Here is a 26,222-nt window from a genome sequence, read left to right on the forward strand (position 1 = left end):
CTACTTCATCAATTAATTATGACCATGTCAATGGCCGGATTTGAACAAGCCAGCATTAGGAAGCTAACGTATTCAACCAACTCTATATTACATTAGTTTATTTATGGCTTTATCGTTGCTCAAGCACTAAGGCTATATGCATTTGGTATTACCTTCCATTACATCAATGATGGAGCCAAAATTTTAGCTTTAGAGGCCCAATTAAAATACATAATTTATTAATAAATTACTTGTGTAGGTGTTAATTGAAAGAATTTATTAATTAACGATGATAACCATTTTATAACTATAAAACAAAAATATTTAATAAATATAATAATAAAGATAAACCTTTAATTTTTTTTAAAAAAAAAGTTGATTTGCTAAAAATTAAATGGAATTGCTATTAGTTTAAAAATATAACAAATGATTAATATTGTGAATTGCTAAAACTAAAATATATTGATAGCCTAATATTAAAAAATTTGTAAGATTTATCTCAAATCTATTTCTTTAAAAAACATTATGAAAAACAAATTCAGTTAAAATTATGTATTAAATAAAATAAAAAAATAAAAAATAAATTCAGTTAAAATTATAGATTAAATAAAAAAATAGCATGGTTTAACTTCTAATATTATGAAAGAAATTTTTTTTTTCCTAACTTGAGTATGAAGACATTTTAGCAAGAAAAAAAAATCCAAAATAGTAGTGAGATTATAAGAAGAAAGTTATTAATATTTTAAATTAATAAAAAAATATGAGAGAGTTATGTTAGACTTTTCTTAAATGATATTATCCAATAATTTAAATTTTAAAGAATAAAAATAAGTGATTGTAGATTTATTAGATGAGAAAATAATAAAATAAAATTAATGAAAAATATATGGTCAAGAAACAATAATAATTTGGATTTTTTTTCTGGTAAGAGAATTTATATTTCATTGTATCATTCTTTTAATAAAAAATTTAAATTTTTTTAATATAAATTTACCATTAAACTCACATAAAACTTTTAAAACCCTTAAACTTCCATACTCATCAAAATTTAATATAAGAATTGAAAAAATATTGAAAAATTACTATTAAATCCTTAAAAATTTTTAAAATTTTAGGGGGTCTAGTGCCCTCCTTGGCCCCCACATGGCTCCGTCTATGCATTACATAATTATTTTTTTCATAATAAAAAAAAAATTTGATGCAATGAAATCAAGTTGATAATATAATCAAATACATTTTAATTAATATAATCATCATTACATATTAAAAATAAATTTAATTATGATTATTTATTTTAATTTATTTTATTTATTGTCACTATGACCACTCGGATACTACTATTCACTGCTATTATCACCATTGCATAGCCGCCGCCACCATCACTCGATTACAACTACGAACATTCAGCTACTACCATTATCAGCACCACTACTCGGTCATCACTAATACTATTACCACTGTCTGACTAGCACTATTACTCGGTCACCACTACCACCACCATTCGACCATCACCATCACCACTCGGCCATTGCCACTACCATTACCACCACCACTACCATCACTACCACCACTTGTCCACCACCTCTAACACCATCCCTACCTTGCCATCATCACCACCCCACCATTAGAGCCACCACCACAGTTGGTTACCACCACTGCCATGACTACCTAGCCTTCATCACCATCCTGCCACTACCTCCACTGTGACCACCACCAGCACTTGCCACTACTACCACCACCACCACCATTATCAACCTGCCACCACCACCACTAGTCAATTACCGATTACTAAAACCATTACCACTTATTATTAACCTAAAAATAAATTAACTATTAAAATAAAAATTATATCATCACATTATGTTATTTACATATTTATGTTACAAATGAACATAGAGATGCAATAATAATTATATTACATTATTTATTTCATTATATAATTAATTACATTATATTACATTACATAACAACCTAAAAGTAAAATATCTTAGCAATGAATTTTAAATTTGGTTTAAGTTGTTTTGATTTTCATTGTTGTTTTGTAAGATTGTTCAAATTTGCAGCTACAAGGTGAGATTATTGTAAAAATTTTATTTGGTTTCACATAAGAAGCACTTACCTTAATCACACAAATATCAATTAATTAAAATATTTGTGGAACTTGAGCATGATGAAACAAATACTTTGTGATATGTGGCAAGGCACAAGGGCACGTTTGATTGTTGTGGGTTGGTTGAAATTTGGGGCAGATCTGAAACTGTCCCCAGCATAACTCAAGCTGTTTATTCTAAGTCAATCTAGTTAATTAGCAGTCGATCCACTCATCAGATGTGGATCCAAACTATTAATAAATTGTTAGAAAACTAATATAACAATATCTTAAAGCTACTTCATTAATCAAGTTGAATTTGAATAAGCCACCATAGGAACCTAACATATTCATCCAGCTTATAGTCAAAGATGTCCGGCAACCCTTTACCTATTTACTTATTAATGAATGAAAATTTCTTATTTAAATTCTGTCTATTATGAATTAAAAAACAAAAATGAATGCTTTAAATTAACTCATTACCAAACCTAAATTTGTCTCCACTCTTCAGGATCCTTACAAAAGGCAGTGTCTGGCAAGTGTGTGCTACAAGTGACAAGAAAAATCTAGCTGCAAAAGCTTTTTCCTGTTCAGTACTTTTCATTGCTCAACTTTGCTAGCAACCTTTACCTAGATACGTATATGGCGGATTCCCAAGCGTTTCCCGAAACCCAATTAGCATCTGAGATCAATGATCAGCCCGAACGAAAAGACATAATCACTTTCATGGATGCTAAATGGTACAATGCTGCAGCAGAAGGCCAAATCAACCCGTTCAAACATTACGCAGGCCCTCTAGATCTTTTGCGCACCCCAAACAAAAAATACAGTCCTACATGTTTACATCACAGCAGTACAAAATGAAACGAAAGAATCCATTGAATTTGTGAAACTAGTTATCAGAAAGTGTCCATCGCTGCTAGCTGAGCCCAACATCAAAGGTGAAACCCCACTGCACATTGCAGCAAGATTGGGGCACAAAAATATAGTCGAATTTCTTATTCATAGCATCAAGAAGGCTCAATTCAAAGACCTTGAGAGAGGCGCAGAGGCATCAACAAGTGACAAGATGCTGAAGAAAACAAGCACAGACGAAGACACGGCCTTACATGAGGCTGTGAGAAATAATCATCCTCAAGTGGTGGAAATATTGATTAGAGAAAATCCCGAATTTGCGAACATAGCTAATGCCGCCGGAGAAAGCCCGCTTTACCTTGCAGCGGCGAGAGAGAACAATAGCATTGCTTCTAAGATATTGAAGATATGTCTCTCACCGGCATACACCGGTCCCAACGGTAGAACAGCTTTGCACGAAGCTGTGATAAGTGGAGATGCAGGTACAGTGAGTTCATTTCCGCTACCAGTTACCCAAATATATTTTTTTTTCCCTCGTTCTTATTTTAATTTAGGTCGATCAAGCTCAATTTTATCATAGCAGATTTAACAAGAAAAATGCTGGATAAAAACAGCAGTCTGACCAGAGAACAAGACAAAGAAGGATGGACTCTGCTGCATTATGCTTCCTACTTCAATCTTCTTCCAATTGTGGAAATGTTACTGGAAGATGATAATAAATCTGCTGCCTATATTGGCGAAAATTAAGGAAAGACACCTCTTCATCTTGCGATTCTCAATGGCAATAGCCATTTAAAGGTGGTGGAAAAAATTATGTCAGACTGCCCAGATTGTTGCGACCTGACTGACAATAGAGGCGGGAATGTTCTCCATTTTGCTGTGGAAAGCGGCAGTTTTAAAGGAATGCGACTTATTACTGAAAAACCTTCCCTGGCCAACCTAATCAATCAGAAAGATAAAAAAGGGAACACTCCAGTCCATCTAGTCGCTGCTCTTGGCTTTGAAGATTGTTGTCTTACAGAACACCACCTAGTAGATAAAAAGGCCGTCAATAATAAGAATTTAACCGCTCTGGACGTGGTGCTAGAAACGAAGCATAAAAGCAAATTGCCATTACCGGTATTCCAACTTGATTTTATGCCCATAAGATTGGAAGGCATTAATTTGTTTTTGTAACAGCACAGTTCTTGTTGCAGGGATTGACAGCAAGATTCTTAAAGAACGCTGGATATAAACGAGGTCGGCCTGTAATCCGGCTGAAATCACCTGATAGCATGTCAATAGTTGACAATGAGCTAATCCGTGTATTCGAGGAAACAAGTAAATCCCATCAGATAGTAGCCACTCTCATAGCAACAGTAACTTTTGCTGCAGGTTTCACCGTGCCTGGCGGTTATAGTGGTATCGATGGCCCTGACGAAGGAACAGCAATTTTAACCAGAAGATTAGCCTTCAAAACTTTCCTTGTAACCGATACCCTTGCGTTGGCCCTCTCCATATCTGTTGTGCTTATCCACTTCTTATTGGCATTGCAACCAACCAACAGAAAGATCTTTTTTCTGTTCACTTGGGCATTTATTTTCACTGTTGTTGCTATGGAATTAATGATGGTGGCGTTCATGACAGGTGTGTATGCAGTGATGCCACATTCCTCATCAGGTCTTGCGGCTACCATTTGTGTCATCGGAAGTTGTTTTGCCTTATTGTGTATCTACCTACTCAAGTTTTGTTTGTGTGATTAAGGATTATGTGAAATTCTTGCTTAAACTAGGTATATTTAATATATAAATATGTAAGACTATATATCTTATATCTTGAGTTTATAATGAACCGAATTTAAGTAAGAAGAATTCAAGAATTATATAGATTAATAGATATTAATATTTGGACAATTAAGAAATTATGTATTATTGGGATAAATTATAAAATTATGATAAATTGTATAAGTTATGATTAACTAAATTTGGATTAAAAGTAAACTTACTTAAAATTTAATTAGCAAAAGCAACAAAGATTTAAGTAAAAACAAATTAAAAGAAGACTAGAGATTTTGACTTTACTTGATCTATTATGTAATTTTAATTAATTTTTTTAAGCCATAAAAACAAAGATTTCATAAATAGCCCATAGCTTTTAGCCTTTGTTCCCACTCTAGTTCTAAACTTATATCAGTTGTTATTTCTATTGGATTTATAACACACTTTCCAGCAATATCACAAATTTAACATCAAATAAGCATTATCCCTAATAAAAATATCATAAATCGATAGATGATAATCACGATCTCTTATGCATAGAATATACTAATTATAATAAAACTCTAAGCATTTTATCTCTATACATTTTCTTTTAGAATTAAAAAAAAAAGGTAACATAATTATTAAATTATCAATGTAATAGCTTTCAAAAGTTAATAATTAACATAAAAATAACAAATCAACTTTAATTGAATTTTAAACTTAATTACACAACTTTTTATTAAATTTTCTTTTTATTTATCTAAAATTTCATATTACATTAATGCGAAATTAAAGCACACTTCAACCTTTTTTTTTAAACAATCGAAAACATCTTTCAAATTTATATAATAATAATTTCTCTATTTTATTAATTCCCATGTTTAATAAAATATTATTAAATGATCATTAATATAATTATTAAATTAATTTAAATTTACTATTTTATTAGCAAAGAAGATCTGTTGCTAATTAATTCATGTAAATTCGTCACTAATTCTCTTAAAGCAACTATTTATCCATTGCTGAGTTTAAAAATAATTTTAATTTTTAATATTATTGTATCAAAAATTAAAATTTTGATATTGTTTTAATAGCAATTCTACTTATATTGAAAATCCTATTATAATATTATATTCTTAATTCTATAAATATCATTAATTCATTCATTAAAAATTATTTAATTTATTATAATAAAATTAATAAAATTACTATTAAAAATTAACTATTTAATTAACATAACAATAAAATTATTATCAGAAAAAACTATGTAACAATTTCGCTGACAAATACAAACTGCAAAATAAGTAAAGAAATAAATTTATCAATAGATGCAACATAAAAAACAATTCACTGTAATAGGAAATTTGGGAGAAACTACATATTCAAGAAAAGAAATACTTTGCAGATGCCACAATGTAGGGAGACTAAGAATGGCCATAATAAAAATTATATACAAAGTTAATAATATTAGTACTTAAAAAAATATTTGAGGTTTACATTTTTTAAGCAAATAACACAAAAGTCACTTCTTGATATTAAGCCGCAGTTAAAATATTTTTAATTTATTTATTTATTTATTTATTTATTATTATTATTATTATTATTATTTTTAAATTTTTGGGTTGTTACATTCTTCCCCCCTTAGGAAAAATTCGTCCTCGAATTTTTGAATAAATAAGAGATAAGGAAAAGAAGATTATTAGAACAAGTGCAATCATTACTCCTCGTATATTATATATGACATTCTACTGCTCTCTGATTTTACTATAGTGTCCTAACTGTCATCATCTCTTTCTAGAGATGCTCTTATCTCTTGGCTATTCATTGACCATTCTTCTGACATCTCAAGTATTCACTATACCTCCACTACTCTCGACTTGATATCTGATAACTTTAATCAACTTTGGCGCTTACCTCACTTTTATTACGCCCTAACGTGTCTCTTGGTGACTTCAGTCTTCATTCCTTTATTTCAATAATCTTTGTTTTCCCAAAACATGACTTATGTTCCTTATCCTAAGGCATCCTATGAGTAGCTTTCCTATAGCATCTAATCTAGGCATCTTGTTCGAGATCTTCACTCTTCTTATGACCTTAGTGGTCAATACCTATAAATCTTCTCACTCCCATGATACTTCAAATTTTTAATCTCTTTTGTGTCATTACTAAGGTACTTAGACCAACCTCTGTCCATCTTATGTAACTAGTTAGGTAGAGTTCCCTCCAAGGGCTAAGTGTACCATTTATCAACATTGGAAAGTGAACTGGGTCTCTTCTCTTATATAACAAAAGTGTTTATATTCCCTGACAACTCAATCCATGCGACTTTATCATTTCCCACTCCACCTCTAGAATGAAAATATCTAGACTTCTTCCTAAAGCTTCTTAGTATGTGGCATACTTTTGACACATTGGCACTCAGATCAAGGCTCTACTACTCCTTTAATCTATCATCTCATAATAACTTATTTCAAACATCCCTTAGTGTATTCCTAGCATACCTATCCCTTCTTATCCTCATCATTATAACTAGCTCTACCGAGCTTTCTTCCTGTCTCTTGGATCTTATCCACTTCCTTTTCCTATTTCTGGTATTGTTGATATCTTTTCAACTTACTGTACTTATTCCTTAATCTTAGTCCTATTTCACCCTTACACCTTTTTCCTTCAAGGATGTCCATCCCATCATCAACTTTAACTTTCATTTTATTTCTTAGTCTTATCTTGATTACTAGTTCCATTACTTCGGGAATTCTAACCTTACGATTTATTCCTACCAGCACATTCTTCACTTTATGTAACACTTGTAATTAACCATGGAAAATTCTTTTTGTATCCCCTTTTTCCAACTTAACTATCAGAACATTATCATTCCCTACCAGCCTTAATAGGAAATTGCTCATCCTGGATGGATAAGAGCCCCTGAAACTATAAGTTCCATCTAAACTAACACGGCTGTGGGAAATGTGTGCCATGCCTTAATTCCAAACAAGATACTTCACGTGTTCATTCTCCTTAATATAATCACATATACTGCTCATAGCTTTCCAAACTTCAGCCTCAACTTTTCCCATTAGCAACAATTCCTTTCACTGTAACTCATTAGCAATTAGCACTTCCTCCAGCTTATAGTTCAAAAGGGTTGTAAGCCCTAGTAACTAGCTCAATTTAACTCCTGTCACTACTCTGATCGTCCTTTCATACTTAACACTAGGTATGCACTTACTGTTATTCTCATATAAGGAAATTGTGTATGAATTGGTGCCTACCAAACTCTCAAATAACTAGGTCTCCTTGATTCAGTTTCTATTCCTTATATAACACTCTAGAATCAAAAGCGCGAGATAAACTTGAAAAGAAAGAAAAATATCCTCTTATATTCAACTACACCCGATTGTCCATATAATAACGTTTAACCTACGTTCATTGGTCTTTCTCTTCAAATTCCATCATCTCCTAGCACAATTGTGCTCTACCTATAAGGTATCATCTACCTGAACCCTTTACCGCACCATTGTCCTTCCTGACGTAATATTTTATAACTTATTAACTTTACTTATACTCAACCTATGATTCATATCTATCATCATTTATATTGTGTCCTTAACTTTTGTTGAATCCTGAAAGATTTCTCTTACTAATAAATTCTTGCAGCACTAATTTCACCCTTATCTATGGTCATTAATTTGATCTTTGTACTTTCTAGTGATTTATAACCACCCATACTTGTCACTTTTCGTTCTACCCCTACTGTTGTTCTGTCGTTATTGCTTCACTACAAAGTAATTCTGTTGATCACACTAAAAATATTTGCCTGACATTCATAACGAACCTCTAACTACCTTCTCACTATCTCAAAAATCTAACCCAAAGCCTATGTGTCATTATCTATCATTCTTTTCCTCTCATTATACCTATTTGATACCTTAGATTAACTTTTATTCAACTTACTACTTACTAACTTCTTTTTCTCTGCCTAATTAGATAGTCCGCAATACCACTGCACACCTTCTAGCTTTTGCTCATTATTATTGTATTCCCCGCCTAATCTTCTTGATACTGCTAACAAGTTAAAAGACTCTTGCCCCATTGCTATCCACTTCACTTTAGGAATAGGAAATAGATAGAGTATGATCCAATCATGCAACTCCAAGCTCTATATTTTAGCCCCTGGCACTACCTCAACTACATCATGCTATGAGTATCACATTACTAGATTTCATACCTCCATCACTATTCTCACTAATGTGGTCCCATTTTGGGTTCTCCATCCTTGTCATTCACCTTGCCAAGAATAACACTTAGCCTAACCTATATCTTAACTTTGTTCCTTTTATTATGCGCCCTTCAGGTTGTCCTTTCATTTATTTCCTTTGTCTTACTCAAAATAGAACTTGACTATTCTATCCCTGGTTCCATTCTTCTTCCTAACATGACAGTTGTACTTGCTAACTATATCTTTCAGAGTCTTTACCGCGTTATCACATATCTGTGCTACTCAGATTTGGTCCTTTGATCACTCTAGCTAGTACTTCCACTGGTATTTAGATTATATTGCATCTGCAATCAATTGTCCAAACTTTCATTCTGCACTTTCTCTATCCATTGGTCTTCTGTGATTTATCTTCGCTAATTTATTACTCTTAACACTACTATAATTACATTATACTATTGTTTTGAACAATATAAGTTAGAAAGTAACTCAGGAAATTGCAGTCACACTTTTATTGTATGATCTCTATTCTTATCCTTTAGTTTACATAATACCCTTACTACCTCGAGAACTGATTCTGTAACAATTTTTATTTATTTGTTATTATTATTATTATTATTTTTCCATGTTTACTCAATTAGCCAAAACTTAAGATACCGGGCACCCAAACCCGTCATCCAATTCAAAGGATTTACATCCATCATGATCTGATTATATATGATTCCTATAATGGAACTTGTATCCTCTCCAGGATACCCGAGCCAACTACTCTCTATCACATGCTACAATCCCATCTGGGACACTACTCCATAAGTTTTCATTATCAGTAATAACCTTCAATCCCTTCTAAAAAGATAGGACTATACCCTAACTTACTGCAACAAAGGTACTGCATTTACCACCTTGCCAAAACCATGTCAAATTAATGACTCTCTTATCATATCATAGCTCTGTAAATCATCAATTCATAGTTCCGACCTTCTCTAGGTAGTAGGTTTGTACTTTACACCTTTTTGATACACACAAAGTATACTATTCTCCCTAAGCTCTAAGCAAAACGTCTGTCGTACTGCAAAAACCATCCAAAATTCCATACCAAAGACCAGATGGTCTCACTCTATAGAAGTCACCTTTACTTTGCAACTAATCCGCAACCTCTGGTCTGATGGCAACTCTTGATGTAACTTTAGCTCATGCTAGGGTAACCGAGTCACTGACTCTAGTTACCACCCAACTATGACCTTTCAATATTCTAACTCTAGACTCTTAACCAAGAGTTCCCAACTCCTCTGCAGATATAGAACTCTGTTCTGGTATTACTGTACCAAAACAGAGGCCATCCGTAAACACCTTCATTATGGAGCACCACGGGGATGCACGCAGCTCTACACAATAATCTCATGTCGGTACTGTAATCTGCAGCTTACAGAGCATACATCGAGAATATTGTATAGTTACTACGATACGTCCTGACAGACTAAGTCTCCTAATCTCTTATCTCTCTTGAATCTACTATTATCATAAACTTACTCTGACTGGGTCATCCACTAACGACTGCCAGCAGTGGTATCCTCATCCTTATCTAGGGCAACTGTACTTTCAAGACTCACCTTTATGTACTCATGCCTTGCACGAAATGGGCACACCATTTAAACCCATATGATAAAAATATAGTATTTATTGGAGTACGTGTTTCCATGGTAGACCTCAATACGTCTGTTAAATCTATTTCACGTTTCTTTGTACTCCACGAAAATTAAGACACTAACTGAGGTGCTCTTATATTTCCCGAGTTATAACGCAGAATCTAGAAACAAAGAATTACAGAAAAAAGACAAAACAGCATCCTATACTCTGCATGTAACATCCTAACAAGACTCCTTTTACACTCCCAAGTATATTCTTCCCCATGAATCTGGAGCCTAAGCTCTGATACCAACTTTGTCACGACCCAACCTATGGGCCGGACCGGCACTAGGACCTGGGCCGGCATAAAGCCCCTGAGGCCCGTAGTAAGCCTTACTGTCCTCAAATCCATGACCAGGCCCACAATTTAGGCCCAATATGCATATAAAATAATTTAAGTTAAATTGTTATAATTTTATTTCGGGCCAACTTTAGCCAAGCAATTATCAGAAACTAAAATTAAGGGAGCCCAGTTCAACCCTATTACATCATTTACAAACTATTTAAAACTCATAAAAATTTTTCATTTGTTAATACAAAAACTTAAATTCATACAATTCCTGACAGGATTAATGCTACTACTAGTACATGCGGAGTTCTAAATTACGAATTTAGATAATAATAATAATACAGTTAAGAAGTTTTTATTTTCATAACCTGCGGGGAAAAGAACAGGTTATTCTGAAAAATGTCTTCTCCTGTAGCCTAGAAAAATATGGTGAACAGGAGTGAACATTTGACTCAGAAAGTAAAATATCAATTTTAACCATAATCTCTATAACTATCTAAAGCTAATGCACCCTGTAGAGTGAAATGCAACATCATCAATATTTTCACGTCATAACAGCAAAAAGGTAATCTGGAGCACTCACACACCCGATAAGGTCAAACAATACATATATGGGAGCTGATCCCCTATACAGCCCTCTTAATCCAACCTGTGCCAGCGAAGAACTCAAGCCGGACTTTCGCTTAATAAACCAAATCGGGGTCCCAGCGAAGAACTCAAGCCGTGTCTACCCTGAAGGACCGGGTCCCAGCGAAGATCTCAAGCCGTGTCTACCCGTCCTGTCCATAGCCAACACCATACCACACGCACGCCAACTCACGCACACTGCTCCAAATTACCACAACAACATCCATGGCACTTTAACAGTTGTGAATGCAACATAAAACGTGCCTAGAGTTTAACTACATAGATACATATTTATAAGTGATGCATGGGCATGCTTGAACATATAATAATATCGAAATTATAATTAAAATTAATATTTTACTCACAGTACACCGAGGACTATTGTGGCTGCTGGATGGAGGAAAATAGCTGACATCGATCACCTAATAATTAAATTATAAATTTATTAGTACTAAGTCAAAATAAAACTCTAAAGAGGCAACAGACAACCTAATTTATGCCGAAAATCCGACAGAGTTTCTCTTATACCTGGGACCTACCCAACTTGAAAAAGGCTTCAAAATACACTTCTATATCTGCCAATCACACAATCATAACTCAATCACATCACAAGGCCCCTCCTGGGCCCACCCAAACAGTCAATAATCCACAATTTGGAAAATTATTATTTAGCCCCCATAACTAGTCCTTTTGCAAAAACTACCCAAACGAGCTCTAAAAATTCTAAAATTTTTTCCCGCGGTCCTTAATAATATTATAAGGCTATTGCAAAAGAAATTATAATTTTCTGATCATCCACGAATATTTTATGAATTTTATTCTAAATCGGTATTAGCCGAAAATGAGCAACTTGGAGTTCGGGTTTACCTATGTCAATTCTGACACCTGGAACGCGTCCAGAACGTCTGAAAATGCTAGGATTGACTATAATATCGACCACGTTCTGAGACGGGCCATCGGGCAACCGAATCTAGCTGAAAATGCGGTCCCGACGCCGGGGAGCTATCCTCAATCCGATTGCACCTAAATTAAATCCAAATTGTGTTAATAATTATTATAAAATTATTTTTAAATTTTGGAAATCGAAAAAGTTCGAAAATCTCACCAAACGATCTAGACCGTCTAATTATTGCCTTTTTCAAACGGTGTCCGATCGGAGCTGGACCTGTCCTATTTCGAAGATCTCGTCGTCCTGAGTCCATCGGTGGCCTCGGATTTCCGATCCGACGGTCGGATCGCCGGAAAAGTAGCCGGAAAGCCACTGCCGTCACTTTCTCTCTCCTCTTTCTCTCTCTTCGAGACTCGCCGAAAACCTCCACGAATGGAGCACCACCAATCGGGATGGGAAGCCCGTGGTCCCAGGAGTCAAGCGCCACCCTCACCTGGCCGGAACGCCACTGGGAACCGCCGGAATCACGCCTGGAAGGACGCAGCTGCCACGCGCATTGGGGGCCTCCTCTCGCCACCTTTCGCAGTCCAGGGGGTTGCCGGTGCCGCTGGGGACCACTGGGAGCTTGCCGAACCTCTGCCGACCGTCGCCCGCCACTGGGTCGGCCGGAGACGCAGTGAACGGAGAGGGAGAGGGAGAGAGACGGGAGGAAGAGAGAGAAACGGGAGGGAGGGGCTTACTTCGTTTAAATTTTTTTTTTAACTTCTAATTACACTATTAGTCCCTCAACTTCTTAAAGGTTTACAACTAGGTCCTAAATTATTTTATTATGTTAAAGTTTATTTTAATTTTTAATTAATTAATTAATTTATTTATTATTATTATTATTTTTAAATTTTTGGGTTGTTACATTAATAATTTAAATAGCCAATAACAAAAATATTGTAATAAAATTTATGGATTATGCTAACATATGTTTTCTTAAAAGTTTAATAATTGCTTCTCATAATTTTTATTTGATCAAATACTATTGTCAGAAAGATCAATAATTGATTAAAAACCTATTATTAGTTGAAAAATAAAAATAAAATTATATTCATACATGAAATTTATTACTTCTTGATATATAAATGTTATTTTATTTTTTCTAAACAAAATATTATTTAGTTATTAAGTAGTCGTTCACATTTAGAATTATAATTACATATATTTTTAAAAAGATTTAATTAATTTACTTTTTACTAAATTATTGTCGTTGATTTATCTTCAAACACGATTAGTGTCTATTAATTATATTGAAATGGTATTAGGTGCTCCAATCACAATGAAATTATTTATTTTCATACATAAGCTAAAAACTCTCTGATTTAAGTATAAAAATAAAATAAAGTAATAAAAATTACTAACATTAGTTAAAACACACGAATTTAAATGTAATAAAATAAAATGATAAAATTATATTTATAAATAAAATTTTTATTTCATTTTGAATTACTTATCAAATAAAATTATAGTAAAAAAAAACTTCTATTAATAATTATAAATTATTAAAATTTTTAATATTGTAAATATTATAAAAAAATTAAGGACTTTTTGAAAATCCAATGTCCCTCCTTTCACTTTTATATATTATATAGATTAACTAAAAAGTCCTATTTTAATTATGCAAGTTTCACACTTTTTAAAGACGAATAATTTTTAAAGTTAAAAAAAATAAAGGAAAATGGATCAGGCCGAGAAGACAAGCCCAGCAAACAAAACCGAATTAGCCGACTAGGCCCAGGTCCCATAACAAACGGGACTCAGATGGACCAGGCCCATCAGAGAAGCCCTGAATGGCGATTGCATTCGTTGTGGGGAGTTTGCAGCACACGTGAATCACGGCTTCCCGAGCCGGCATGACGCCGTTTCGAATGCGTGACTAGAATTGCAAACGTGGATGGCGTTTGCCGTCGTCGTTCTCTTACACCTAGGTCCACGCGGTCCGACGCACCCGACCAGAGAAACAAGACCCGACATGTTTTCCATTCAAACCGGCTTTTCGTGTGAGCGGGTGGATGCGTTTTAACCGGATAAATTTTAATAGCTATTTTTATATAAATTTTTTTAAAATTTTATACAATAACCTTTTTTTTTAATTCTTAATAATTGATTTATATAATTTAGAGTAATAATAATATAAATAATTTTATTTTTTTTTATATAATAGTGATAAAATTAATTATAATATTTTTTATAAATTAATTATAAAAGAATACCAAACATACAGGATAATAAAATTTTAAACATATAATATCTAATTAAAAAAATTTTTACATCTTAATAATAATAATAATTATATATATTATCGTTACTTTAAATTATTTATATTAATGTATTATTTATAAATTAACTATTAAAAATTAAAAAAATTATTGCTTAAAATTTTAAAATTATATTTTTAAATTCAAAGAAATCTTTATTCTAATTTCTAAAATTTAAGATTAACTGTTAAATTTTACATTAAAGATGAACATTATAAATATTTTGCAATCGATTAAAGTTGACGTTATTTAATTACGAACTTGTTTTAATAGAGAAGCAAAGAAAGTAGCGGACAGAAATAGAGTGGTAGAAACAATAAAGTTTCATATAAGGGACCACAAATATTAATGATTTGAAAATGAATGTTTAAATATTAATAAGATTCCTATATTTTTTTTTGTTGTCCCAATAATGTGTCTAAGTAGGTCAATTGGACAATAATTGATTTTCTTGCTTTTACTTGAAAATAATAGAAAAATCGATGTTAATGTCATGACTCAGTCCTACGGGTCGGACCGGTATTAGGACTCAGGTCAGTATAAGGCTCTCAAAACCCATAGTAAGCCTAACTGTTCATTAACTCAACCTTAAAGCCCATGTATAAGCCCATTTCAAGAAACCAATCGATCAAAATCTGTCCATAATCCAGACCATTCAACAAAGAGTTTTTGACTCACCCGACCTGTAATCACAATATATAATAATTTGGGGAGTTCAGCTCACCCACAACATTCTCAATCAACACAATGTGATCACTGGGAGCTCAGCTCTCTCATTGACATAAACAAATAAATCCATAAGTCCACACATACATAATCAATAAGTTAACAAATTTAAATAGTTAATCTTTTACAGACCAAGTTAAATAAAATGTCACTAGCACATGTGGAGTTTTAAATTTTATTCAACAACAATAAACATAAACAAGGCACCAATGGACCTGCGAAGGAGGAGATAGGTCAATCACAAGAAAAACTCTTCTATAACCTTGGAAAAATTGGTGAACATGAGTGAGCATTTGACTCATAGAGTAAGATATTGATTTTAAAAATAATTTCTATAACTATCTATTTCTAATGTATCCTTAAATATGAAATGTAACACCTATCAGCAATTTCACCAATTTCAAGCAATATCCGCACAGAGAATAATTTAGAGTACTCACACACACCAATACATCACAACAGATATATATATATAGGAACTGATCCCCTATACAGCTCTTCTAATCTAAGGCTTGCTAGCGAGATTAACTCGAGCCAGGCTTTCGCTTAATAATCCAAATGTGGGGGTCAGCGAGATCAACTCAAAGTTGTACTCATCCTGACTTTCTCAAAAGGACGAGGCCCCAAGCGATACTAGCTCAAGCCGATTTGTCCGTCCTACCCATATCCTTCACACCACACCACACGCACGCCAACACAAGCACACAACTCCAAATTACACTAAGGAGACATCCACATCCATTTTTTAAATAGAAAATGCGACATAGAGCATGCCTAGTATTTAATTAAATACATATATTTATATTTAATGTATGAGTATGCCTTGAAAATATAATAAAATTAAAATTATAAATAAAATTAATATCTACTCACAAATTAACCGTTGATCACTGAGGTGGCTGGGGGAAGGAGAAAGACTGGCTTGGCTCACCTAAACATTATATCAAAAATTTTATCAATATTTATTCAAACAAAACTTCAAAGAGTCATAGGACAAATTTTAAATTTTGCCGAAAATCCCGTAGAGTTTTTCTTATACATAGGACCTACCCAACCTACAAAATGATCCAAATAACAATTCTATTGTACAAATCCTATATCCATATCTCATCATCATCATATGGCCCCTTCTGGACCCTTCAAAAACGTCAATACTCATAATTTTGAAAAATTACATTTTAGTCCCTATAAATATCATTTTATTATAAATAATTCAAACGAGCTCTAAAATTTTACCTCGCGATCTTTAATAATATTATGAAACTAATACAAAAGGATTTATAATTTTTTAGCTACTCATGAATATTTTATAGATTTTTATTCTAAATTTGACACTAGAAAATTGAAGAAACTTAAGGTTCGATTTATCTATGCAAATTCTGATGCTTGGAACGCGTTCGAGGTATCTGAAAATGGTGGGGTAGACTATAATTTTGATTGGATTCTGAAGCTATTCCGGTAGCCTGTCTGTCCGACCTGAAAATGCAGACTCGAGTAACGGTCGAATTTTAGCGAAACAAAAATGCCTACGCGAAGCCCATAACACCAAGGGTTAGAATAAAATTTCTAGAAAATTAAATAAGCTCATTTGGAGCTCGGAAAAACACTGCAAATTTCGAGGGACCCACCGAAATTTTGATGTCAAAAAATTTTGAAATTTATATGGTTGTGAAGCTATCGTCGAGTAGAGCACGCTGGTACTTTCAAAATTTTTGTGAGGTTTTCGGTTTGGGAGAAATTTAGCCAAAAAGTCAAAATGAGTTAAAACTTCCCGGGCAAAAATTAGACAAACCGTTCAATGGAAATGAGAGTTCTTAGTTTCTATGGAAAACTCTTGAGGAGCAGAAGAGGTTTGGAACAAGACCAGATCCGATTGGTGGTCAGATCAGCTAGATTTTGGTCCGAAAGGTGAAGAGACGTGCCGTGCAATGGAGGAAGTTTGGGTGTGTTTTCTGGCTTCCTGGGGCGGTGGCTAGCAAGGGGAAGACGTAGGGGTGGTGCGCCGACGACTGGGGAAGGGAGGGGAGGTGGTCGGCCTGCCGGGAGAGGAGGGAGGAGAGAGAATTGAAGGGGAGAAGAGAGGGTGTCGTGACAGAGAAGAGGAAGGAAGAAAAAGAAGAGAACTAGTCCCATTTGACTGGTTTGATTCGGTTCAGTTCGATTCAGCATATCTAATTCAAGATACGCAAAATTAAATTTTTACTCTACCCCGGGGCCAGAAACGAGGATCAAAAATTTAGAAAAAATTTTAGAAAACTTGAAAAAAATTTTTGAAGTCTAAATATATTTTTATTTTTGCCACGTGGTATTTAAATAAATTTTTATAAATCAATGAAATTTATTAATTTAAGAAAATCAAACCCGATTTTTAAAATTTAGAAAATCTCAAATAAATTTTTAGAATTTTAATTCAATAAAATATTAATACTTTTATATAAAAATAATTATTTAAAAATTAGAAATATTACAGTTAATCACTCTATTGTGCATCAACATGGTGTATGAGTAATTTATCAATTTGTTACACTTTAAATAATATTATAAATATTATTATTTTTTTATAGTTTAAAAGTAAATTTATTTTTTAAAAAATTAATTTATATATCAAATATATTTATATTATATTTTATAAAGAACAAATTCCTTAAAAATATACTTTTTGAAAAATATACATTTTAGAAAATACAACATTTTGAATTGAACCAAGCCCATATGTATTAGGGACGAGCATTTGATTAACCGAAATGAATTTTCAACTAACTAAATTATTAACTGACTATAAAATTATTAACGCAACAAAAAAAAATCAAAATTAACCGAAACTAAAATTATTCGATTAGTTATCAGTTATAACCGAATTAATTGAAAAAAATAAAAAATGTATTTTATATTATTATTTAATTAATTAATTAAAAATAAAATATATTTATAATCTTTTTTATTTTTAAAAAAATAATAAATATGATTATTAAAGAATAATTACAAGTTGATTACTATTATTATTATAATTCATAAAAATAATAACTATAACTAATATATTGTTAATAAAATTACAATTAATATATTAATTAATTAATAAAAAATTGATTATTTTGATTAATTTAATTATTAAATTAAAGATAATTAAATTAAAAATTAAATTAAATTAAATTTTTTTTACTAAAACAATTAAATTTCATCGATTGTAATCAATTATTCAGTGTTCACCCTTAATGTAATTTTCTCTTTTACATGATAGAGACAATATGAGATAATAAATAAATAAATAAATAATCAATGAAAACAAATATACTTCTTGCACAATTTTTAGAAGTCAATGCCTCACTAGCACTCACTTTGTAACACCCTAGGCAAATCTCACATCGGCAAAACACGGGAGAGATGTTGGGTTTATAAGTTGGTGGTTCGTAACCCCTAGTGACGCGTTTTAAAACCGTGAGGGCTTCGGCCAGAGCGGACAATATCACTAATAAGCCGGGCCATTACATTTGTGGTATCAGAGCCGCTCCGCGTGCAACCTTGAGCGATGGTGGGGCAAACCTCAGCGAGGACGCTGAGTCCCATAAGGGAGGTGGATTGTAACACCCTAGGCAAATCCCACATTGGCAAAACACGGGAGATGGTGGATTGTAACACCTAGGCAAATCCTACATCGGCAAAACACGAGAGAGATGCTGGGTTTATAAGTTGGTGGTTCGTAATCCTTAGTAACGCGTTTTAAAACCGTGAGGGCTTCGGCCCAGAGCGGACAATATCACTAGTGGGCCAGGCCATTACACACTTCCCATGCTGGACCCCTCAGGATAAAGAGCCATCAACACTATTTTTTTTTTTAAGTAAAAATAAAGTATATTAGGTAAAGTGTAGAGAAATTTTTTTAAGTAATGCAAAATAACAAAAAATAAATTATTAAAATTTTTTTAATTCATTAATTTAATAAATTAAAAAAAGTAAAATTTTTAAAAATTTTATATTCTTAAAAAAGATCATATCCTAAATAATTTATTATTTAAAAATTTTATATATCCTTAAATATAGTGCAAATAATTTATCCTTATCAAATCAGTAGCTGTTTCTACGTCTGCTCATACGTCACTTGCTTACGTCTACTTTCAGTCGTAAGCACTATAGTAAGCTTGGCTATAATTATTGCACACTCTGAAGTCTAACCACCGGCAGATGACAACGAATTGAAGTTTTATGGGTATTTAATTTAATTAATTTAATAAAATTAATTTTAATAATATATAATTAAATTTTAGAGAAATTTAAATTTAAAATTTAATATTTATAATCGATAAGAATGAGATTTAAAATTTACATATTAAATATTTATTATTTATATATATATATATATATATTTAATTAAATATAAAATATATATTATTTATAATAATATTTATAAATTTTATATATTTTATTTTATATAAAATAAAATTAAAATATTTTATGAAATTATTAATAAAAATAAATTTTATGTAAATTTTTAATTAAAATATATAAAATTAAAATATTTATTTTTAAAAAATTATCACTATACATCTATAAATTTTTAAAATTTCAAGCGGCAGTGCCCCTCTTGCTTTAAAATTTCAAGGGGCAGTGCCGCTCTTGGCCCTAATCTCCCACCGTCACTGCTTTAATTCTAATTTAATTAAGGTAAATAAAAATTTTAAATAATATTTTAAAATATGTAAAAGGTCTATTTTAGCTCTTTAATTTATATCAAATAGTTACTTAAATTCTTAAAGTATTTTGAGATTCAATTAAATTATTTAACTATTTAAAATCGTTCATTTAGCTCTAAACTTAGCGGAGATAAACGGAGTTTAATTGCAAAGCACAACAAGACCTTTAGAAAAACGAATTTCCAGCCATGAAGATGAGCCATCAAGCATGCAACCATATATGATCAACTTGTGTGCATGTATAATTTTCTTTTACTTCTGAAAAATGAATGCTCTCTAAAAGCAGAGAGCAGGTGCATTTCGTGACACATGGAAAAATTTTTATAATTCAGTAACATGGTAATTCCTATTTCTATATAAACACATGCAGGCATCCCCCATTTTTTTTTTTTATGCTGCATTAAGATTTACCACCCCAATTGTTTTATTACCAGAAAACTATGAAACTTCAATGACTATAGAAAATGAAAGCATTGTATGGGACTATCTCCTGTAAGCTTAATTGCTAGCGCATCCGATTCAGTATCATTCAAGAATCATGCACTTGTCTAGAGTGATGGCCTCAAATTTATACATCCTAGTAAATAGACTTGCTTATTCCATAGTTCGAGGCTTTGCTAGTCTTTTTGGTCTATTGGAGTGACACCCGTGAAGTATTTATCTGATAAATTAATATTAATAATTTAAATAACCAATAAAAAAATTGTAATAAAATTTATGGATTATGCTGACATATGTTTCTTAAAAGTTTAATAATTACTTCTCATGATTTTTATTTGATCATATACTATTGTCAGAAAGATCGGTAATTGATTAAAAACCTATTATTAGTTGAAAAATAAAAATAAAATTATATTAATACATGAAATTTATTAGTTTTTTATATATAAATATTATTTTAGTTTTTTTTAAACAAAATGTTATTTAGTTATTAGGTAGTTGTTCTCATTTAGAATTATAATTGTATATATTTTTAAAAAGATTTAATTAGTTTACTTTTTACTAAATTATTGTCGTTGACTTATCTTCAAACACGATTAGTGTCTATTAATTATATTGAAATGGTATTAGGTGCTCCAATCACAATGAAATTATTTATTTTCATACATAAGCTAAAAACTCTCTAATTTAAGCATAAAAATAAAATAAAGTAATAAAAATTATTTACATTAGTTAAAACACACGAATTTAAACGTAATAAAACAAATGATAAAATTATATATATAAATAAAATTTTTATTTCATTTTGAATTACTTATCAAATAAAATTATAGTGGAAAAAACTTCTATTAATAATTATAAATTATCAAAATTTTTAATATTGTAAATATTATAAAAAGTTAACAACTTTTTCAAAATCCCTGTAATGCCCCTGCTCCAACCATTAGTGGAATTGTCTGCTTTGGCCCACCTCATCCTGAGCCTAACAGTTTTTCCCCATAGGTGGAATGGAGAACTTCCTAGGAGGCCACCCATTTTAGGATTTCTCTCAAGCGAGCATGCTTAACCCTAGAGTTTTTCAACTCTCCAGGCCATTCCACCAAAAGGCGCCTCTATTTCAATGTATGATTCGGTTCATTCCTGTCCCCCATTTGGACAAGGGCACCAATGAGCCTTGCCCTCCCAGAGGACCACTCTAGCGGAGACCTTTCCTTTCCGCACAGGATTTTACAAGTCCACCAGCTTCAGCCTAGTTCATCCCTGAACCACACATCTACTAGAGGAGGTCTAGCTTTGACATCAACAATGTCACGACCCGACCCCATGGGCTAGACCGGTATTAGGACTCGGGTCAGCGTAAGGCCCCTGAAACCCGTAGTAAGCCCAACTAAACCCTAACCCATCAATAAGCCCATATTGAACCCAATTTTAAGAAATCAATCAGACAGAGTTCGGTCATAAAAGGAACTATTCAACGAGGAGTTATTAACTCACCCGACCTGTAATCTCAATAAAAATACATTTGTGGAGCTCAGCTCACTCATCAATCATTCATAATCTAAAATAAATTCAATGGGAGCTCAGCTCCCTCATCCATCATAAGTATCCAAACACACAATTACACATACCTAAAGTTTATAGATTACAATTCCAAATTGATAAATATTACAGTCCCAAACTAAATGATATATTTCTACACATGCAGAGATCTAGATTTCAAATTTAACAATACAAGATACGAAAATAACAGCTAGTAGACCTGCGAGGTAGGAAGCAGGTTAAAAACAAAAATAAGCTATCTTGTAACCTGAAAAAATAGGGTAAACAAGAGTGAGCATTCGACTCATAGAGTAAGATATTTATTTTACATACAATTTCTATAACTATCTAATTCTAATGCATCCTTGGGAATGAAATGCATCATCTTCATACAAGTCATACAAATCATATTAAGTCACATCAAAGATAATCTGAAGCACTCACGCACCCGTGTCAAACTCATAGTAACACATACATGCATGGGGAGCTGATCCCCCTACCCAGCTCTCTTAATCCAAGGCCTGCCAGTAAGATCAACTCGAGCCGGACTTTCGCTTAATAATCCATATGCGGGAGTCAGCGAGATCAACTCAAAGCCGTACTCACCCCGACTTCCTCAAAAAGGATCGGCCCCAAGCGAAACTAGCTCAAGCCCACACCACACCACACGCATATGGCTCCAAATTACCAAAACACAGCAACTAAAATAATATTCATCAAGTATAAATGCAATACGGGGCATGCCTAGTTTTTAGCTATATATATATATATATATATACAAAAGTATAATAATATTGAAATTGTAAATAAAATAAATATCTACTCACAACACTTTAAGGGTCATTGAGGTGGCTGAGCGGAAGAATAAGGTTGTCCCGGGTCACCTAAATAATATATCAAAATTTATCAATAAACAAATTGAAACAAAGCTATAGAGAATCAAAAGACAGTCCTAAAGTTTTGTCCAAAATCTGGCAGAATTTTTCCTATACCTAGGACCTACCCAACTTGCAAAAAGATCTAAATAACACTTCTAAATCTCAAATTCCCACAACCACATCTCATCAATATCATATAGCCCTCCTGGGCCATCCAAAACAGTAAAAAATCATATAGTTACACATAAAATAATTATTTAAAATTTTGGAGTGTTATAATCCCAATGTCCCTCCTTTCACTTTTATATATTATATAGATTAACTAAAAAATCTTATTTTACAATTTTTAAAGATTCGAACAATTTTTAAAGTTTTTCAAAAAATGGAAAATGGATTAGGCCGAGAAGACCAAGCCCAACAAACAAAACCGAATGAGCCGACTAGGCCCAGGTCCCATAACAAAACGGATTAGATGGACCAGGCCCATCAGAGAAGCGCTGAATGGCGATTGCATTTGCCGTGGGGAGTTTGTAGCACACGTGAATCACAACTTCCCGAGTCAGAACGATGCCATTTCAAATGCGTGACTAGAATTGCAAACGTGGATGTTGTTTTCTGCCATCGGTCTCTTCCACCTGGGTCCATGGGGTCCGACACACCTGACCAGATAAACAAGACCCAACATATGTTCCATTCAAACTAGCTTTTTGTGTGAGTGGGTGGATGTGTTTTTAACCAAATAAATTTTAATAGTTATATCTAAAAGTAAAAATATGATATAAAATTTTTAAAATTTTAAAATTTTATATAATAAAATTCTTTTTCATTCTTAATAATTAATTTATATAATTCAAAATAATAATAACATTGAAAAAAAAATTATGTAATAGTGGCAAAACTAATTATAATTTTCTTTACAGATTAATTATAAGAGAATTTCAAACGTATAGTGATGTGGACTACCACAAGTGCACGGGTCGTTCAAGTAGTACATAAAAAGATATCGTTCTCACGGAGAGTTGTGTTTTCAATTGAATTTTTTGATGTAAAATAAACAATGTTAAAATTATATTTTAATCAAACAAATAAAAGAAATTTGAGAATTTGAAGCATAAGGTATGAAAATGCAAAACTAAATTCGAACAATAACTAATTTAATAATTCAAAAAATAAAGTAATTGATATTATTAATAATGAAAATTAATAAAATGAGATTAAACTAAACACTTAAAAGTAAAATTCCAAGCAATAATTGATAAAAGACGATTCTGGAGTTAAGGGTTCATATTCACGTCATTTTGGAATTTTCCCTAACTGGCCCAATCCATGAAATTTATGGGTTTAAAGGAGATTAATTCTAAAATCCTTTGAAAACTCTTTCGAGTGAGACAAAGAGTGCCTTAATTAACTTAATCCTACTTTCGTGGAGTTAAAATTAACCAAGACCCATTAGGTTCTTTAATCAATCTATTAAAACCCTCTTAACCTTTAGTCTATTTCTAGATCTAAGTTAATTAAGTTCAATTTCTTGATTAACTATCACTTAGTTTTCTCCTTTCGGTGCTTCAACCAAGGATTAAGAACATAACTTAACGGGGCCCTTCATTAAGCATGTGAATAAGCACATAAGAAATAGATTAAACCTCATAAATTTCATTAAATTAGGACTAACCCAGTTCAAATTTACAAAAATAAGTCAAATATTATATCCCTTACTCCAGAATAAAAAAAAGCTACTCACAATCCATGTTTAACACAAGAATAAGTAAAAGAGGAAATAAATCATGAAAATAAACTAAAACTAAAGAAACCCAGTAGAGGAAATGTAGAAAATGGTGAAGAAGAGAAGAAGAAGCTGGATTCTGCTCCCAAAAATGGAAGTCAGCTGCTGCTCTGTTTTTCTGCCCCTCTTTCTGTCTTCCTCTCTTTTTTCTTATGGCCAAAAATGAGATAAGGACACTATTTATACTTTCTGACAAATAACCCTAAAAATGGTGTGTTTGAGGAAGGGATTTATGTGTAAAAATTCTTCTGCCAGCTCATTATGAAGACTTGCACAAGTTGTGCAAGCTTCCTATGCAGATTTTAAGTAAATTTGGTGGTTTTAGGTGCTTCCCGTGATGTTGCATAAGAGAGGCGTGAGACTGCATAAGTTATGCGGCAAGTTATGATGTTTTCCATAAAGTTGCATAAGCAGGGCGTGAATATGGATAAGTCATGCAGTATGTAATGCAGGTTTCGACAGGCTTACAATTTGCTTCTTCTCCCTGTGCAGAATTGCACAAGTTGTGCAATAGGTTATGTAGACTTTGACAATTTTGCATTCTTTAACTTTCAAGCTTTATTTTGATATTTTTGGCTCCAAGAATCAGTCCTCACTGGCACAATTACTTTTTAGTCCCTCAAAAACACCATTTTTACCTAGAAAATAAAGCAAATTACAAATTAACCCAAAAATTGATAATTATGAAAAATTATCTAAATAACTAATAAAATTAGCTAAAGTGACTAACAAATAAATAAAATGGCCATGAAATTTAATCTAAATGACTATACAAAATGCATATATCATAGAGGATAATGAAACTCTAAATATATAACAACTTATTAAACGAGTCTTTACCTCTTAAAAATAACAACAATGGTCTATGTTATCATCACTCTAAATTGTTCATATTAACGCATTATTTATAAACTAACTATTAAGAATTTAAAAAAAATTATTTCATAAAATTTTAAAATTATATTTTTAAATTGAGAAATTTACAATTTAGTCCTTGAATTTTGCCACTAATAATGATTTGTTCTCAGGGTTTTGGAAATTCAATTATTTAGTCATCGAAAAATGCTTCTATTAAAATCCAAGTCCTTCCATCTATTTTGTTTTAAAGATTCTATTAGGGGCACTTGAAAAGTTGAAAAAAACCATTCCTAACTGAGGGTAATTGAAAATTCTAACACTTTCGTCAAAACCATTATCCCTTTCTCTGTCTTCGTGGTCGCTTTCCCTAATAATGATAGGTTGCATTTTCTTTTCCCCATTTCGAAAGTAAGCGCCTCAATATATTTATCAAACATTCCAAAGAGAGAAATCGGTGGTTGCATTTGCTATTTGCGTTAAAGGGAAGGAGTGGGCCATCGTCATCAAAGGCATATTTTGTTATATGCTTTATTTTATGTTTCTTTTTTTCATGCCAGTTGTTTATTGCTGTGGGTGTGGTCCTCATTGTGGGTGTGGATGTCATTGTGGGTGCGATATGATGCATTTAAGGGTTTGTTAT

At 32.2% G+C, this 26,222-nt stretch overlaps 2 protein-coding genes across 2 annotated transcripts; both read left to right on the forward strand.

Moving 5' to 3' along the window:
• Positions 1-2,710: 2,710 nt before the first annotated feature.
• Positions 2,711-3,670, forward strand: LOC131172853 (uncharacterized). Its single transcript, XM_058134387.1, has 3 exons — positions 2,711-2,906; positions 2,992-3,405; positions 3,507-3,670. The coding sequence occupies exons 1-3, from the start codon at positions 2,711-2,713 to the stop codon at positions 3,668-3,670; spliced, it is 774 nt and encodes a 257-aa protein (XP_057990370.1).
• Positions 3,667-4,665, forward strand: LOC131172854 (protein ACCELERATED CELL DEATH 6-like). Its single transcript, XM_058134388.1, has 2 exons — positions 3,667-4,042; positions 4,120-4,665. Exons 1-2 carry the CDS (start codon positions 3,737-3,739, stop codon positions 4,663-4,665), a joined length of 852 nt encoding a protein of 283 aa, XP_057990371.1. The 5' UTR covers positions 3,667-3,736.
• Positions 4,666-26,222: the final 21,557 nt, after the last annotated feature.

Source organism: Hevea brasiliensis, chromosome 14 (genome assembly GCF_030052815.1).
Source record: "Hevea brasiliensis isolate MT/VB/25A 57/8 chromosome 14, ASM3005281v1, whole genome shotgun sequence".
Lineage (NCBI taxonomy): Eukaryota > Viridiplantae > Streptophyta > Magnoliopsida > Malpighiales > Euphorbiaceae > Hevea > Hevea brasiliensis.